Here is a 15,953-nt window from a genome sequence, read left to right on the forward strand (position 1 = left end):
GCTAACAGTGGAGGATGGATTAAAAATATAATGACCATCTTACTAACATAGCTTGGAATGTTGCATCTAGTCTTGTATTTTTCAGTCTAAAATTAATAATTAATAGCACTTAACAGCAATTTGTGGTTCAGAAATTTCAGGTTTCAATTCTAATTTGATTTTATGATTAAATTTTCTTGTCTTTTATTGTTATCCTATTATTAACAAGTAGTTAAAAATTATAAGGACATCAAGGCGTCTGGGTGGCATGGCGGTCTATTCCGTTACCTAGCAACATGGGGATCGCCGGTTCGAATCCCCATGTTACCTACGGCTTGGTCGGGCATCCCTACAGACACAATTGGCCATGTCCTCGGGTGGCGAGATGGATGTGGGTGTATGTCCTGGTCCCTGCACTAGCACCTCCTTTGGTGAGTCGGGGCACCTGTTCGGGGGGGAGGTGGAACTGGGGGGAATAGCGTGATCCTGCCACGCGCTACGTCCCGCTGGCGAAACTCCTCACTGTCAGGTGAAAAGAAGCAGCCGGTGACTCCATATGTATCAGAGGAGGCATGTGGTAGTCTGCAGCCCTCTCCGGATCGGCAGAGGGGGTGGAGCAGAGACCGGGACAGCTCGGAAGAGTGGGGTAACTTGACAGGTACAACGGGGGAGAAAAGGGGGGGGGGGGGTCAAAAAATATAAAATAAAAAATTATAAGCCATCTGTTAATATCAACAAGGGTGTTATAAGAGCTGTTAAATGCGGTATTATAATTCATCAGTTATTATAAAGTGTAACCAAATCTTTTTCCTGCCATGATTACTCATAAAAACACACAAAATTCCTGAAAGTAAAACACTTTGTGTTGTACCAAATGTTAATATCGTTACCCCATTCTTGCATCAATGGCTCCGTTACCATATGTCACCCCTCTGTCATTTGCTCCACCCTCCCTCCCCTCTTGGTCAGGACCTGGAGGAGCAGTTGGAAGAAGAGGAGGGGGCTAGACAGCGCCTCCTGCTGGAGAAAGTTACTCTAGAGACCAAGGTGAAGAGTCTGGAGACCGACTTGCTGGGCGCAGTGGAGCAGAGAGACCGACTCAGCAAGGTGGACAATTTGTATTTTCTGTGTGTGTGTGTTCCTTTAGTAGTACAATGCCCTTATTTTTCAGTTAACCTCCTTCTCCATCTCCCTCTTTCTCTCCAACCAGGAAAAAAAACAGTTGGAGGAGCGCCTGAGTGAAGTGACCGACCAGCTAACCGAGGAAGAGGAGAAGACAAAGAGTCTCAACAAACTCAAGAATAAGCAGGAGGCAGTCATCGCTGACCTTGAGGGTAACTGGCCTTGTCATTTACTGGCAACATTTGTGATTGTTTTCAGTTTCACTGGGCACTCTCAATATTCAACCAGCTTGATAGGTTTTTGGAACAGAAAAGGACCTCATGAATTATTGCGGATAGAGGCCAGAACCGATAAGTCAGCATCCATTGTCATAGTTTGAGGAGCTGTATGTGACTGGTAGGTGGTGTTAATTTGTACACAGAGAAATAGAGCCCACACACTGCAATTAAAGCCTTCATAGGGTGTTACTGATACATCATCATTTCAATCTGCCGAGGATCTTCATCCACACTTTATAGTCTTGTCCACAGTACATGTCTATTCATCTGTCCGTACGCCTCCAGTAGTTTGCTGTGTGTGCTGTGTTGACCTTTGCAGATGGTTGTGACTTCCTCTGGGAATAAGAAATTTGATAGGAGTTGATTTACGATTATGTTTTGAATTCTTCTCGAGTGCTGCAGTAACAGGGATCTGACACTATGTCCACACTGTCTCTGTGCAGAACGCCTGAAGCGTGAGGAGCAGGGCCGCCTGGAGCAGGAGAAATGGAGGAGGAGGATGGAGAATGAGTCCGTGGAAGCCCAGGAGCAGCTGTCGGACCTGGGGATGCTGGCCGCGGAGCTTAGGGGCAGTCTGGCTCAGAAGGAGAAGGAGATCACCTCCCTACAGGGCCGGTGAGATGCAGGAACATGTCAGATAGACATGGCGGTTTAGCAGCGAGTCGGGCTTGTTGGGCTTTTGTGAGATCAGGTTCAGCCCCCCTTTTATTCAGAGTGATTTCAGAAAAGTGGGACCAGCCAAAAAGTGGCCGGCCCAATCAGGGCTACATAGTTGTTAAGAACCCATGCAACGGAATTGGATGAATATCATATTTTAGAAGGGAATGTGTCTCAAGGCGTCTGGGTGGCGTAGCGGTCTATTCCATTAGCCCACCATCACGGAGATCGCCGGTTCGAATCCCTGTGTTACCTCCGGCTTGGTTGGGTGTCCCTACAGACACAATTGGCCGTGTCTGCGGATGGGAAGCCGGATGTGGGTGTGTGTCCAGGTCACTGCACTAGCACCTCCTCTGGTCGGTCGGGGGTGTCTGTTCGGGGGGGAGGAGGAACTGGGGGGAATAGTGTGATCCTCCCACGTGCTACGTCCCCCTGGTGAAACTCCTCACTTTTAGGTTAAAAGTAGCGGCTGGCGACTCCACATGTATGGGAGGAGGCATGTGGTAGTCTGCAGCCCTCCCCGGAATCGGCAGAGGGGGCGTAGCAGCGACTGGGGTGGCTTGGAAGAGTGGGGTAATTGGCCAAAAACAATTGGGGAGAAAAAAGGAGGGGAAATTAAATAAAGTGGGGATTTGTTTCGAATGTTAATTTTCTCTTTCTCCTCCTGTCGCCCACTCTCCCTCCCTCACCCCCAGGCTGGAGGAGGAAGGAGCACGGCGTGTGGAGGCCCAGAGAGCTCTGCGGGAGGCCATGTCTCAGGTGTCTGAGCTGAAGGAGGAGGTGGAGAACGAACGGGGTATGAGGGAGAGGGCAGAGAAGCAGAGGAGAGACCTGGGAGAGGAGCTGGAGGCCCTGCGGACGGAGCTGGAGGACACGCTGGACACCACCGCTGCCCAGCAGGAGCTCAGGTGGGAGACGGATAAGAACAAATGTGTGTTGTGAAACTTAACACTGATGTTACTTTTGTCGGCAAATTTTACTTTAACCTTGTGAGCATTTTTGAATCTCACATTTGCTTCAATAATGCCTTATGATATTTTACATCTATGATACATTTATGATACATTTATGATACATTTGCTCAGATGTTACATTTTGTGAAGTGTCTCATCATCACTAACTTGTTAACATTCACATCAAAGAACATTAAGTTGAAGAATTCAGAGAAGAAAAGACGATATGAGAGAAGACGAGTGCAGGTGTTACGGCCATCTTCACAACTGTTATGAATAGGGCATCCCGGTGGCGTGGCAGTCTATTCCGTTGCCTACCAACACGGGGATCACCGGTTTGAATCCCCGTGTTGGCTCCGGCTTGGTTGGGCGTCCCTGCAGACAAAATTGGCCGTGTCTGCAGGTGGGAAGCCGTATGTGGGTATGTGTCCTAGTCGCCGCACTAGCGCCTCCTCTGGTCGGTTGGGGGCCTGTTCGGGGGGGGGGGGGGACTGGGGGTAATAGCGTGATCCTCTCACATGCTACGTCCCCCTGGCAAAACTCCTCCCTGTCAGGTGAAAAGAAGCGGCTGGCGACTCCACATGTATTGAAGGAGGCGTGTGGTAGTCTGCAGCCCTCCCCGGATCGGCGGGGATCGGCGGGGGGGACAGCAACCGGGGTGGCTTGGAAGAGTGGGGTAATTGGCCGGGTACAATTGGGGGGAAAAACTACTATTTTTATTCGGTGTACATGTTAATACACTTGTTGATAAACAATTATTTCAGTGCAGTTATCTCTTATTTTTGTGCAGATATGAAAAACTTTAATTAATTAAATGAAAAAACATTTATTCTGGGCTCAGATATAGTCACAGTTATCTAGATATAACATAGATATTTGATGAATCAGTACTCAATTTCATTCACACTAATCATATTCTGTCTTCATGTTTCCCTGTTGGATGTTGGAATGAGCCAAACCTGGCTCAGGAAATGCTGTAAAAGCACATCACTGACTTTATCCCCATTTTCCCCACCTCTTCCTTTCCGCCGTCTCCGCAGGTCTCGGCGGGAGGCGGAATTAAGCGATCTCCAGCGTTGTGTGGAGGAGGAGACGCGACGCCATGAAGCCCAGCTCTCGGAGCTCAGGGTCAAACACAGTGCCGCCATAGACAATCTACAGGAACAACTGGACAACAGCAAGAGAGTGAGAAAGACACACACACACACACACACACACACACACACACATACACATACTTCCACCATATATACAGAGAGCAACACACAAGACTGAAGTATTAAAGAGGATTCAAAGTGATTCAAGGACACTTAATGATAAAAAAGCATGTCCACTCTGCAGCCAAGCAGCTGTATCACTGCAGATACTGAGTAGGTTCTGTTTGGCCTTGGCCTTTTGTTTGGTTTGTTTTGTTTTTTGGGGGGGATTCCCCCCCTATTTCTCCCCAATTGTATCCAGCCAATTACCCCACTCTTCCAAGCTGTCCCGGTCGCTGCTCCACCCCCTCAGCCGATCCAGGGAGTGCTGCAGACTACCACATGCCTCCACTGATACATGTGGAGTCACCAGCCGCTTCTTTTCACCTCGCCAGGGGGATGTAGCGCATGGGAGGATCATGCTATTCCCCCCAATTCCCCCTCCACCCGGAACAGGCCCCCTAACTGACCAGAGGGGGCACTAGTGCAGTGACCAGGACACATACCTACATCTGGCTTCCCACCCACGGACACGGCCAATTTTATCTGTAGGGATGCCTGACCAAGGCGGAGGTAACAAGGGGATTCGAACCAGTGATCCCCGTGTTTGTAGGCAACGGAATAGACCGCTACGTTACCCGCATGCCCCAGCCTTGGCCTTTTTTGACACATAAACACCACACACACACACACACACACATATCATAAACAAAGATGGTCACACTCACACATACACACCACCAGGTACACCCTAGCACAAGTCTGTGTCTGTGATATTTCCAGTGCTGATGCATTGTCTATGTGCCCTCTCCCAGTCGCGTCAGTCCCTGGAGAAGGCCAAGGCCATGCTGGAAGAGGAGAGGCTGAATTTGACCTCAGAGCTGAAGACCCTCCAGGGTGGCCGCATGGACAGCGAGAGGGGCCGCAAGAGGGCCGAGAGCCAGCTGCAGGAACTCGCTGCTCGCCTGGCTCAGGCTGACAGAGAGAGGGAGGAGAGGGAGGAACGAGTGCACAAGCTACAGGTGCTGCTGAATGGGGAGGGCATCGACATCGAGGCTTTTATTCAATATGCCAAACTGATTATCACTCTCTGTGAGCCATAATAATGTATGAAAATAATCCAGCAATGACCACTACGATATATCTGCTCTGTTATGAGGTGACGTGCACTGATCATGTTAAAAGTTTCTTTTTCTCAGAGGAAAATAAACTATAAACTAAAACATAAGAATAATCACAGCATTTCATATGTTTTTATGTTCAGTATTCTCGTCTTTTGTGGCTGATTTTTTTTTCTTCTTTCTTTCAATTTCCCTCCTGTTGCCTCACAGTGTGAGATTGAGTCTCTATCCAGCAACCTCTCTTCCTCTGACTCAAAGTCCCTCCGTCTTACAAAGGAGGTCAGCAGCCTGGAGAGCCAGCTTCATGATGCACAGGTAAAAACACACACACACACACACAAACACACACACACACACACACACACACACAAAAAACCATACACTTCAGCTACTCCACGATGTACCCTGTTCCTCCCCTCTCAGGAAATGCTGCAGGAGGAGACTCGTCAGAAACTGGCTCTGGGGTCGCGTGTGCGAGCGTTGGAGGAGGAGAGGAATGGGCTGATGGAGAGAGTGGAGGAGGAGGAGGAGAGAGTCAAGGAGCTGAACCGGCAGATCCAGACTCACACACAGCAGGTACACTGACAGCCTGCGAGCTATGTGTGAATGTCTGACTGTCACCTCACACCATGTAGATAGATCTCCACTCTCTCGTTTTCACTTCCTGTGTGAAAATACTAAAGAATCAACAAAACGTAAACGCCTTCTACTTCTCCTTCTGTTCATAAAATGGATGCAGGCCACGTTGGACCCAATAAATGCTGGTTTAAGTCTGTCTTTAAGGTTAAATTAATTCCTCCCAGCACATCCGCACAGTATAAACCAGAGAGAACCAGTACAGAATAAGTGGTTATATGGTAATTACATTGTTTGTGTATTCAAAGAACGCCTCCATGTTGTTTTCTGACCCTTTGCCCCCCCCCCCCCCGCCTCTGCAGCTGGTCGAGCTGCGTAAGCAGTCAGAGGAGGTGAACACGGCGGTGGAGGCTGGGGAGGAGACACGCAGGAAACTCCAGAGGGAGCTAGACAGCGCTGTTCAGAGGGAACGGCAGAAGGAGGAGGAGAAGGAGCGGGTGGAGAGACAGAGGGAGAGGCTGAGGGAGGAGATCGAGGACATGACATTGGCCCTGCAGAGGGAGAGGCAGAACTGCACGGCATTGGAGAAGAGGCAGAAGAAGTTTGATCAGGTTAGAGGCCGGAGGAGTGTTGGCGGCTGCGGCGCCATGGAGGCGAATGGCAGGGTCGGCTGCCAGGAGACACATCTGCTGTGCTGCACGTCCTTGATAACGCCGACAAAAAAAAATGGCTCCCTCCTTCATTTGTTACTGCACTGATGTGCCTGAGCCAAACTTGGTAACGCCGTAAATTACAGGCTGTTCATTACACAGAAATAAAAGTAACAAACAAGTGAAAGAGATGTGATTATACTGTAACAGACGGCACGGTGGTACAGCGGTTAACGCTGTCGCCTCACAGCAACAAGGTCCTGGGTTCGAGCCTTGGGGTAGTCCAACCTTGGGAGGTCGTCCCGGGTTGTCCTCTGTGTGGAGTTTGCATGTTCTCCCCGTGTCTGTGTGGGTTTCCTCCGGATGCTCCGGTTTCCTCCCACAGTCCAAAGACATGTAGGTCAGGTGAATCGGCCGTACTAAATTGTCCCTAGGTATGAATATGTGTGTGTGTGTGTGGGGGGGGGGGGTCTCGCCACCTGCCGCCCAATGACTGCTGGCATAGGCTCTAGCATCCCCATGACCCTGAGAGCAGGATAAGCAGTTTGGATAATGGACGGATAGATGGATGGATGGATATACTTTAACAAGTGGCAATTACTGAGTAATATATGAGTAAAACAGGCTTTTCTATGTCTCTAGTTTACTTCCTTGACTTTATATAATGTGATGTTAAATATACTCCTCATCAAATACTATATGGGATAAATTCACAAATCACATTCTAGAAAACACAAGTACTTCGAATGCTTTGTGTCACGGGGGTAAATATGAGGTGAATAGTGAATGTCCTGCTGAGTAACATCAGCATAGTAAAGATAGTGCCACATTTAATATTCACCTTAACACAAAAAAGAAAAGTTTTAATGTGCACCACTTACTCAGAGTTAACGTGGGTCTGGGAAAACCTGGAAACTCATAGACTGGCTTTCCAGCTGTGGAAATCACCTGGAAAATTATAATAATGATCAAATCTCCTGGGAATATCGTTGAAATCTTGGAAATTTGTAAAGTTGTGAAATTGTGTTTTTACTGCTGTGATGGCATGTATTTAGTCATAATTTTAGCAGTACTTAAAGGAGCACCCTCCATTTAGAGGCTGTTGAGGCTACTGATAGTTAATGCTGAATAATATGACCCTTCCATGAGCAGCGGCTGTCATGTATAGCCAAGCAAAAGCAGTGGAAAATGTCCTTGGAAAGTCCTGGAAAATGGTTTCCCTAAAAAAAAAAAAGCGGGAAACCTGTTACTTTTAACTGCTCTCTTGACTGTAGAGGAGAGGAGAGAGAGACCGAGTCTTTCGACTGAGGAAAGTGACAGGACCTGTAGAATTTCCATCGGTGACCTGTGACCTTTGACCCCTAACTTTATTCCAATCCGCTTTACCCCCTCAGTGTCTGGCCGAGGAGAAGGCTGTGAGTGCTCGGCTGGCCGAGGAGAGGGACAGAGCGGAGGCCGACAGCAGGGAGAAAGAGACCCGTTCTCTGGCACTGGCTCGAGCTCTGCAGGTAAAAACCCATAAAAGCCGACAGTTTTCAACCATCTTTCGTTACAAGCCTTTTGTTAGGTAACCCCGTTATGTTGTCTCGGTATTCAGTATGCTATTGCGTTTGTGTTCCTACAGTAGTAAATCTTGACATTTATGATGATAATGATGCCATCGATGTGTTTAATCTTTTCTTGGTGCGTCTTTTTGTAGGAGGCCCAAGATCAGCGGGAGGAGCTGGAGCGGGTCAACAAGCAGCTCCGTCTGGAAATGGAGCAGCTGGTCAACCAGCAAGACGACGTTGGCAAGAATGTACGAATCTCCCTATTATCTCTTTTCTGCCCACTTTTCTCCATATTCCCCTCTTATATATATTTTATTTCTCTGTCTCAGTGTTCAGTTGTTACCCTCTCATATCTCTTTTCCCGTGTACAGGTCCATGAGCTGGAGCGCTCCCGGCGGGCTCTGGAGGCGGAGGCCCAGAACTTGCGGGTTCAGACCCAGGAGCTGGAGGAGGAGCTGTCGGAGGCGGAGAACTCCAGGCTGAGGCTGGAGGTGACCCTGCAGGCCCTCAAGGCCCAGTTTGAGAGGGAGATCAGCACCAATGAAGAGAAGGGAGAGGAGAAGAGGAGGGCCCTCAGTAAACAGGTAACGTGTGTGTGTATGTGGAGGGGGGGGGGCAGAAAAAGTGTAAAGGTTTGCTGTTTGGTTTCAGACACAACACACTCATTCCTCAGGTTGTCCTATATTGAAGCTTTGGCATAAAATCCTATGGTATTGTGTACAAGGCACTCACCTGTTCACGTCTGTATAGGGCAGCCACGGGACTTCAGTACACTCCAGTGTCAGACCTCCTGCAGCAGTTTTAGACACCTACAGGTTTTTTACCTGGTGGCGACAGTGTTGCTGCTGTGAGGTTAGGAGTTATGTTTAGACTTAAGATTCGGAACATCTATTTGTCGTTTCATTTCATGTACGCAAGTGCATGAAATGAAACGAATATTGTTTCCCCCAGCCCACAGCAGTGCAACACAAAGACAAAAACATATATCCAAACTACAAGAACACATATCAAAACTACAAAAACACTACAAAAACACATATATCCAACATATACAAAATAAAATTTCACTGTCCAAGAGAGTGAACACCAGGATGACTGTCAGAACCGCCGGTCTGCATGGGTTAGCAGTTAGCTTAGCCTGCCCCACTTCCGTGTCCTGTCAGACCACCCTCAGTGTTTCCTGCTCGGGCACAGCTCCAGGCAGGACCGTGGTCCCTGGGCCCACTGGACGCAGTTGACCAGGCTCCCCAGCCGATCCAACGCCAGCTCTCCCAGCCAGACACGTTCGACACACTTCCCCGCACTGGATTATTGAGCATGCATCAAGATACAGTCAATACTAGGCAAGACTGCCGCCAGACCGCCCTCGGCATTATCGGAACTGCCGGTGTGCATGGGCTAGCAGTTAGCTTAGCTTTCCCCGCTTCCGCGTCCTGTCAGACCACCCCCGGTGTTATCAGAACTGCCAGTCTGCATGGGCTAGCAGTTAGCTTAGCTTGCCCTGCTCCCGCGTCCTGTCAGACCACCCTCGTTGTTATTGGAACTGCCGGTCTGCATGGGCTAACACTTAGCATAGCCTGCTCCGCTTCCATTTCCTGTCAGACTGCCCTCGGTGTTTCCTCCTCGGGCGCAGCTCCGAAAGTAAGGCCAGCATGTAACAGTTTGGCTGTCTTCGCTTAAGTTTATTACAAGTATTCCTTGAACTATTCCACCATGTAAGCTTCCTCAATAACTCAGCAAACTCCATCAATCAGGACGTGTATCCTATAAATATTCACATATTGCCCGAAGCCCTCTTACAGGGGAAAAAAAAAAATCTTACTACTTGGCGCTGCCCCCTACAGATGTGGAAGGGTACCTTGTCTGTACACACGCTGACACTATGGGGTTTTGCCAGAGCTTGGATATAGGACAACCTGGGAAAGAGAACAGCTCTCAGCGCTCATCCCCTCCATGCTCTGATTCAACCTCACGTTCAGATCTACTGACAGCCAAGTCAGCTTGCAGATGCTGGGAACTGGAATGGTGGGATTTTGAACACTGAGAAACAAGGACATGAACTGAAGCTTTCTAAGTAGAAGAAAATAGGAAAATGTAACATTACTACTATATAAAAAGTAGTTAAAAACTTAAAATGATCAAAATATATAAATAGCTAATATGCAAGTCAGAAATTATGACGCCATAGTTAATATGAGCACATAGACATACCCATTAATGATGGCTGACCTCTTCAACACCTTCTAACCCAGGTGAGGGAGTTGGAGAGCCAGCTGGAGGAGGAGAGGAGTCAGCGGTCTCAGGCCCTGTCCGTCAAGAAGCAGCTGGAGGCGGAGCTACAGGAGGCTGAGGCTCAGGTGGAGACGGCCAGTCGCGGCAGGGAGGAAGGCTTGAAGCAGCTAAGGAGGCTGCAGGTAGGAACCCCTTCTTCCCACAAAATTTGTTTTCTGCCGGGCGTAGGTTCTGGTCTGGGATGTTGGTGATGACATAAGTTTTCAGGCTTATGGTCCTGTGGTTCTCTGGTGATGATACTCGGGTCTGAAAGATTTGTTTTTGTGTGCGTCTTAGGGTCAGATGAAAGAAATTCTCCGTGAGCTGGACGAGACCAAGCTGGCTCGAGATGAGGTGGTCACCCAGTCGAAAGACAGCGAGAAGCGCCTGCAAACTCTGGAAGCAGAAGTCCTGCAGCTCACTGAGGTGTGTGTGTGTCTGTGTCTGTGTCTGTCTGTCTGTCTGTCTGTCTGTCTGTCTGTCTGTCTGTCTTTCTTTCTTTGACAACCTGAAATCCTCAAAAAGTAAGGTTAAAGAAAGCCTCTCATACAGGCACTACTTAGTGCTATTAGTAGGTGTTGTTTAAAATGAATTTCCATCCATCGTGTAGGAGCTGTCTGTGTCTGAGAGGCAGAGGAGACAGGCCCAGCAGGAGAGAGATGAGATGGCCGACGAGATGGTCAACAGCACCTCTGGAAAGTTAGTAGTGCTTTCCTACTGGCATACCACCTGGCGGTTGGTTAGTGTACCAGGTTTTGTGTATATTTATTGATACATACTAATGGAAAATGTTTGTGTGTGTGTGTGTGTGTCCAGGTCAGCACTGTGTGAAGAGAAGAGGAGGTTAGAGGTGCGGGTTTCTCAGCTGGAAGAGGAGCTGGAGGAAGAGCAGAGTAACTCTGAACTCATAGCGGAGAGGCAAAGGAAGACTGCTCTGCAGGTAGATGCACTCACACACATCCACATACACACAAACCACACACACAGCCTATGTACTGTAAGCCTGTGGGGTTGTTGGGTTTTCTTATGAAAGTTGTGGCAACTAGCAACTGCAGTTAAAAACACATAAGCAGAGATTCAACATATTAAAACAACATGATACTGATAAAATCCACGTGGGTCCAGGTGGAGACTTTGACGGTGCAGCTGCAGGGCGAGAGGACCCTGACCCAGAAAGCAGAGGCGGCTCGGGAGCAGCTGGAGAGGCAGAACAAGGAACTGAAGACCAGGCTGGGAGAGATGGAGGGAGCCGTCAGGGGCAAACACAGGCTCAGCGTGGCCGCCCTGGAGGCCAAGATCGAGTCCATGGAGGAACAGCTGGAGCAGGAGAGACAGTAAGGGACACAACTACACACACATCATACAAAACACAAACACAAGGATGGATGGATGGATGGATGGATGGATGGATGGATGGATGGATGGATGGATGGATGGATGGATAAAAACTCTCATATATATATATACATATACATACACATACATATACATACATATACATACATACACACACACACCATATAGTATATACCATATATATACACATACACACACACCATATATATACACCATACACACACACATATAAGATATATATATATATATATATATATATATATATAAATATATATATAAATAAATAAAATTACCTACACATGCGCACATGGGCCTATACACTCTCTCTCCCTCTCCCTCTCTCTCTCTCTTTCTCACACACACACACACACTCTCTCTCTCATTCAACCACACACACACACACAGTATTTCCATCTTGTTATATATCTCGTGGTGTAACGTGTAATTGATGTCAAACTCCTTTCCTCTCAGGGAGCGAGCGATAGCTAATAAACTGGTGCGGAAGACAGAGAAGAAACTGAAGGAGGTGTTGATGCAGGCAGAAGACGAGAGGAGACATGCAGACCAGTACAGAGAGCAGGTATGAAACTGACTACAGCCACGCTGACCACGCCAGAAGAAAAACTGCAGTCATTGAAATGTTTCATGCTCATTAAGGGGAATTTGGTTTGCAGACTAAAGGGTTCGAGACCTGGGTTTGAGCCGCGGGGTTGTCCAACCTTGGGGGTCGTCCTCTGTGTGGAGGTTACATGTTCTCCCCATGTCTGCGTGGGTTTCCTCCAGGTGCTCTGGCACAGTGGTGCAGTGGTTAGCACGGTCGCCTCAGCGAGAAGGTCCTGGGTTCGAGCCCCAGGGTAGTCCAACCTTGGAGGTTGTCCCAGGTCGTACTTTGTGTGGAGTTTGCATGTTCTCCCCGTGTCTGCGTGGGTTTCCTCCGGGTGCTCCGGTTTCCTCCCATAGTCCAAAGACATGTAGGTCAGGTGAATCGGCCGTACTAAATTGCCCCTAGGTAGGAATGTGTGTGTGTGTGTGTGTGTGTGGGGGGGGGGCTGGTGATGGCCTGGCGGCCTGTCTCCTCGCCTGCTGCCCAATATCCCGCAACCCTGAGAGCAGGATAAGCGGTCTGGATAATGGATGGATGGATGGTTTGCAGACTTGATTTGTGGTAAAAAGAATCACATCTACAATACCTCATAAAAAAACAATAGCTTCAAAAGAACTAAAGTGCAGTAAAACACACAGTTAATCACAATTTCATAATTATAATAAAGTAATTCTATTTATTAATAACTACAGAGGCTCTGAAGGACATGGGGAGAAATTTTGAGGAGTATTTTTGAGGGGTTATGTCATTTGAACAACTTAGTATCTTGTTTGAACAACTTCATATCTCATTTTGATGAATTCAGTATCTCGTTTCAACGACTTAGTATCTCATTTGAACGACTTACTTGAAAATTACGAAAAATACTCAGATTGTTATTATTATCATGATTTTCTCCCCAATTGTACTTGGCCAATTACCCCACTCTTCCGAGCCGTCCCGGTCGCTGCTCCACCCCCTCTGCATATCTGAGGAGGCGCTAGTGCAGCGACCATGACTTATACCCACATCTGGCTTTCCACCTGCAGACACGGCCAATCGTGTCTGTAGGGACGCCCGGCCAAGCCAGAGGTAACACGGGGATTTGAACTGGCGATCCCCGTGTTGGTAGGCAACGGAATAGACTGCTACGCCACGCAGACGCCCATCATGGCTGAATGATGATTTCAACAATAGCTGATTTCGACAATGTGGATGAGGCATTTGAATTCGATGACCACATTGAAGAGAGGATGAGGATAGTGAGAGAGGGGGGGGGCAACAAGCAGAGGAGCTCTGTAAATAATGGTGTGGTCATGCAGTCACATGATTCCATGCTCTCTGTTCTAATTGTGCCTCATGGTGCAAAGAGAGTGTAAAAAAAATCATCCCCAAAACGAGTGGTTTATCTGGCTCAATCCACTCTAATCCTAATCCACGCCTGGCATCTGTGTGTGCGCGTGGGAAAGGTGGGGGATCCACCCCTCTCGAAATAATCCCATGACCGCTGGAGAGACACGGGCTCCCCTCCCAAAACATCATCGGCGATAATCTACTAGATTTAATCTCACTCCTGATCCGTTATCGGCCCTCCTGCTCCTCAGACTAATCTCTCTCTTTTTCCATCTCTGTTTCCCCCCTTCACTCCTTCCCCCTCTCTCCTCACCGGTTTCTTCCACCTCCTCCCCAAATTCGCTCTCTTCCCCATCGCTCGCTCGCTCACCCGCACCCACCCTCCCACTGCTTACTCTTAAATTCACTCTCTGTCTTTACTCTTCTCTGTACCATCACCCCCCCATCCCCCATTTCTTTCCCGCTCTCTCCCTCCTCCCCTCTCTGCCTGCTACGTCCACCCTTCCAGCTGGATAAATCTATGGGCCGACTGAGGCAGCTAAAGCGGCAGCTGGAGGAGGTGGAGGAGGAGAATTCTCGCTCCAACGCCCAGAAGAGGAAGTTGCAGAGGGAGCTGGAGGAGCTCACAGACAGCAGCCAGAGCATGACGCGGGAGATCAGCGCCCTTCGCAGCCAGCTCAGGTACGAATGTGTGTGTGTCTTTGTGTGTGTGTGTGTGTGTGTGTGTGTTCATGCTTACATGGCTGAATACATGGCGATGTCCTCAGAGGAATGAATGGCTATCATTTTGTGTTCTTTAATTTAACCCCATTAACACTATATGGTTTGTTTTGCTTCCTTTTGATGTGTTTTTTTGTCGTTTTGTTGCGTCCATTTGTGTCCGTCTAACACTGACACACTGTCCATCTGTCTGCATCACATCACCTCTCAGCATCCCTGAATGGAGACCAGATAAGTAGGTCACTCTGTTTTTATGTGTGTGTTTGTGTGTGCATGCCTGTGTGCGTAGTTTACACATGTGTGTATACATACATTATACATACATACATACATACATACATGTATATTTTTTTCTGTCATTAATTTCTCCGCTATGTTACTGAATTATCTCAATAGATGATTTGGCAGGGGGTGGCACGATGGCGCAGTGGTTAGCACAGTCGCCTCACAGCAAGAAGTTCCTGGGTTCGAGCCCCGGGGTAGCCCAACCTTGGGGGTCGTCCCGGGTCATCCTCTGTTTGGAGTTTGCATGTTCTCCCTGTGTCTGCGTGGGTTTCCTCCCACAGTCCAAAGACATGTAGGTCAGGTGAATCGGCCATACTAAATTGTCCCTAGGTATGAATGTGCGTGTGTGTGTGTGTGTGTGGGTCCTTTGATGGCCTGGCAGTCTGTCCAGGGTGTCTCCCCGCCTACTGCCCAGTGACTGCTGGGATAGGCTCCAGCATCCCTGCGACCCTGAGAGCAGGGTAAACGGTTTGGATAATGGATGGATGGATTCGGTTAGTCTCCCTGAGAAATCACTCCCCCTGCTGTAGGTTCTCTGACATGTGCTGCACAGCCCACATGAGCTGCAGGACATAACGGGTGTCTCTCCCTTTCCAGGCGCGCTCCTTTGCCTTTGGCAATGCGTGGACGTAGAGCCCTGGTGGACGACCTGTCGTTGGAGAACTCGGATTCGGAGGAGCCCCCCGCCTCACCGACTCCGTCCTCCGGGCCTCCGGGAACTCCAACTCCATCCTCGGACCACAGCCTCGACCCTCCACCGCCTTACAGCGTCAACAACACCGAGTGACACACACACATATACACACACACACACATGCACAGACTCGCACACATACACACACACACAGTAAGGACACACACATAGAAACACACATGCACAAGCTGCCCTCGGAGCCTAAAGCGCTCAAGAGGTGAAGGACGGGCGCAGACACAGTGCACATCATCAACATTAGAGTACGTAAAGATGAAAAAGTCAAACTCACGTAGACACAGTACATGGTGCAGCCGTCAGAAAATGACACAAACATATTAGATGTACACACTGGTAAAGCACTGCTCTTGACAGTATTGCCTCCTTCTTTTTGTTCCAAGCAAAAGAAAGACTACACACATACAAAACAGGTTCTGCGAAGAGGAGGCAACCGGAACCGACACTCGATTTTAACGGACTAAGTGATGTAGAGCGAAAGCCTCGACTGTAAATCTCTGCCTCGCACCTTCGTCACGCCGTCTCTGGGAAACCAAGCTAGAACTCAGAGGGCAGCGCTGACTGCGTAAGAGCTGTGTCATCTGCAAATGTCAC

The 15,953-nt window shown here is 48.6% G+C and overlaps 1 protein-coding gene across 1 annotated transcript in view; it reads left to right on the top strand.

Annotated features, from left to right (window-relative positions):
* myh14 (myosin, heavy chain 14, non-muscle) overlaps positions 1-15,580 on the top strand; it is a 46,826-nt gene extending 31,246 nt beyond the window's left edge. Inside the window, exons 23-43 of the mRNA XM_056286001.1 lie at positions 949-1,086; positions 1,190-1,313; positions 1,823-1,994; positions 2,732-2,944; positions 4,030-4,174; positions 5,001-5,207; positions 5,517-5,621; positions 5,730-5,882; positions 6,245-6,493; positions 7,927-8,040; positions 8,232-8,330; positions 8,454-8,666; positions 10,335-10,496; positions 10,651-10,779; positions 10,964-11,052; positions 11,170-11,293; positions 11,479-11,687; positions 12,181-12,289; positions 14,154-14,326; positions 14,577-14,600; positions 15,248-15,580. Of these exons, the coding sequence (XP_056141976.1) occupies positions 949-1,086; positions 1,190-1,313; positions 1,823-1,994; positions 2,732-2,944; positions 4,030-4,174; positions 5,001-5,207; positions 5,517-5,621; positions 5,730-5,882; positions 6,245-6,493; positions 7,927-8,040; positions 8,232-8,330; positions 8,454-8,666; positions 10,335-10,496; positions 10,651-10,779; positions 10,964-11,052; positions 11,170-11,293; positions 11,479-11,687; positions 12,181-12,289; positions 14,154-14,326; positions 14,577-14,600; positions 15,248-15,437 (3,141 nt within the window). The 3' untranslated portion in view covers positions 15,438-15,580. The remainder of the gene's footprint in view (positions 1-948; positions 1,087-1,189; positions 1,314-1,822; positions 1,995-2,731; positions 2,945-4,029; positions 4,175-5,000; positions 5,208-5,516; positions 5,622-5,729; positions 5,883-6,244; positions 6,494-7,926; positions 8,041-8,231; positions 8,331-8,453; positions 8,667-10,334; positions 10,497-10,650; positions 10,780-10,963; positions 11,053-11,169; positions 11,294-11,478; positions 11,688-12,180; positions 12,290-14,153; positions 14,327-14,576; positions 14,601-15,247) is intronic.
* The last annotated feature ends 373 nt before the right edge of the window (positions 15,581-15,953 follow it).

Source organism: Lampris incognitus, chromosome 9, assembly GCF_029633865.1.
Source record: "Lampris incognitus isolate fLamInc1 chromosome 9, fLamInc1.hap2, whole genome shotgun sequence".
In the NCBI taxonomy this organism is placed as follows: domain Eukaryota; kingdom Metazoa; phylum Chordata; class Actinopteri; order Lampriformes; family Lampridae; genus Lampris; species Lampris incognitus.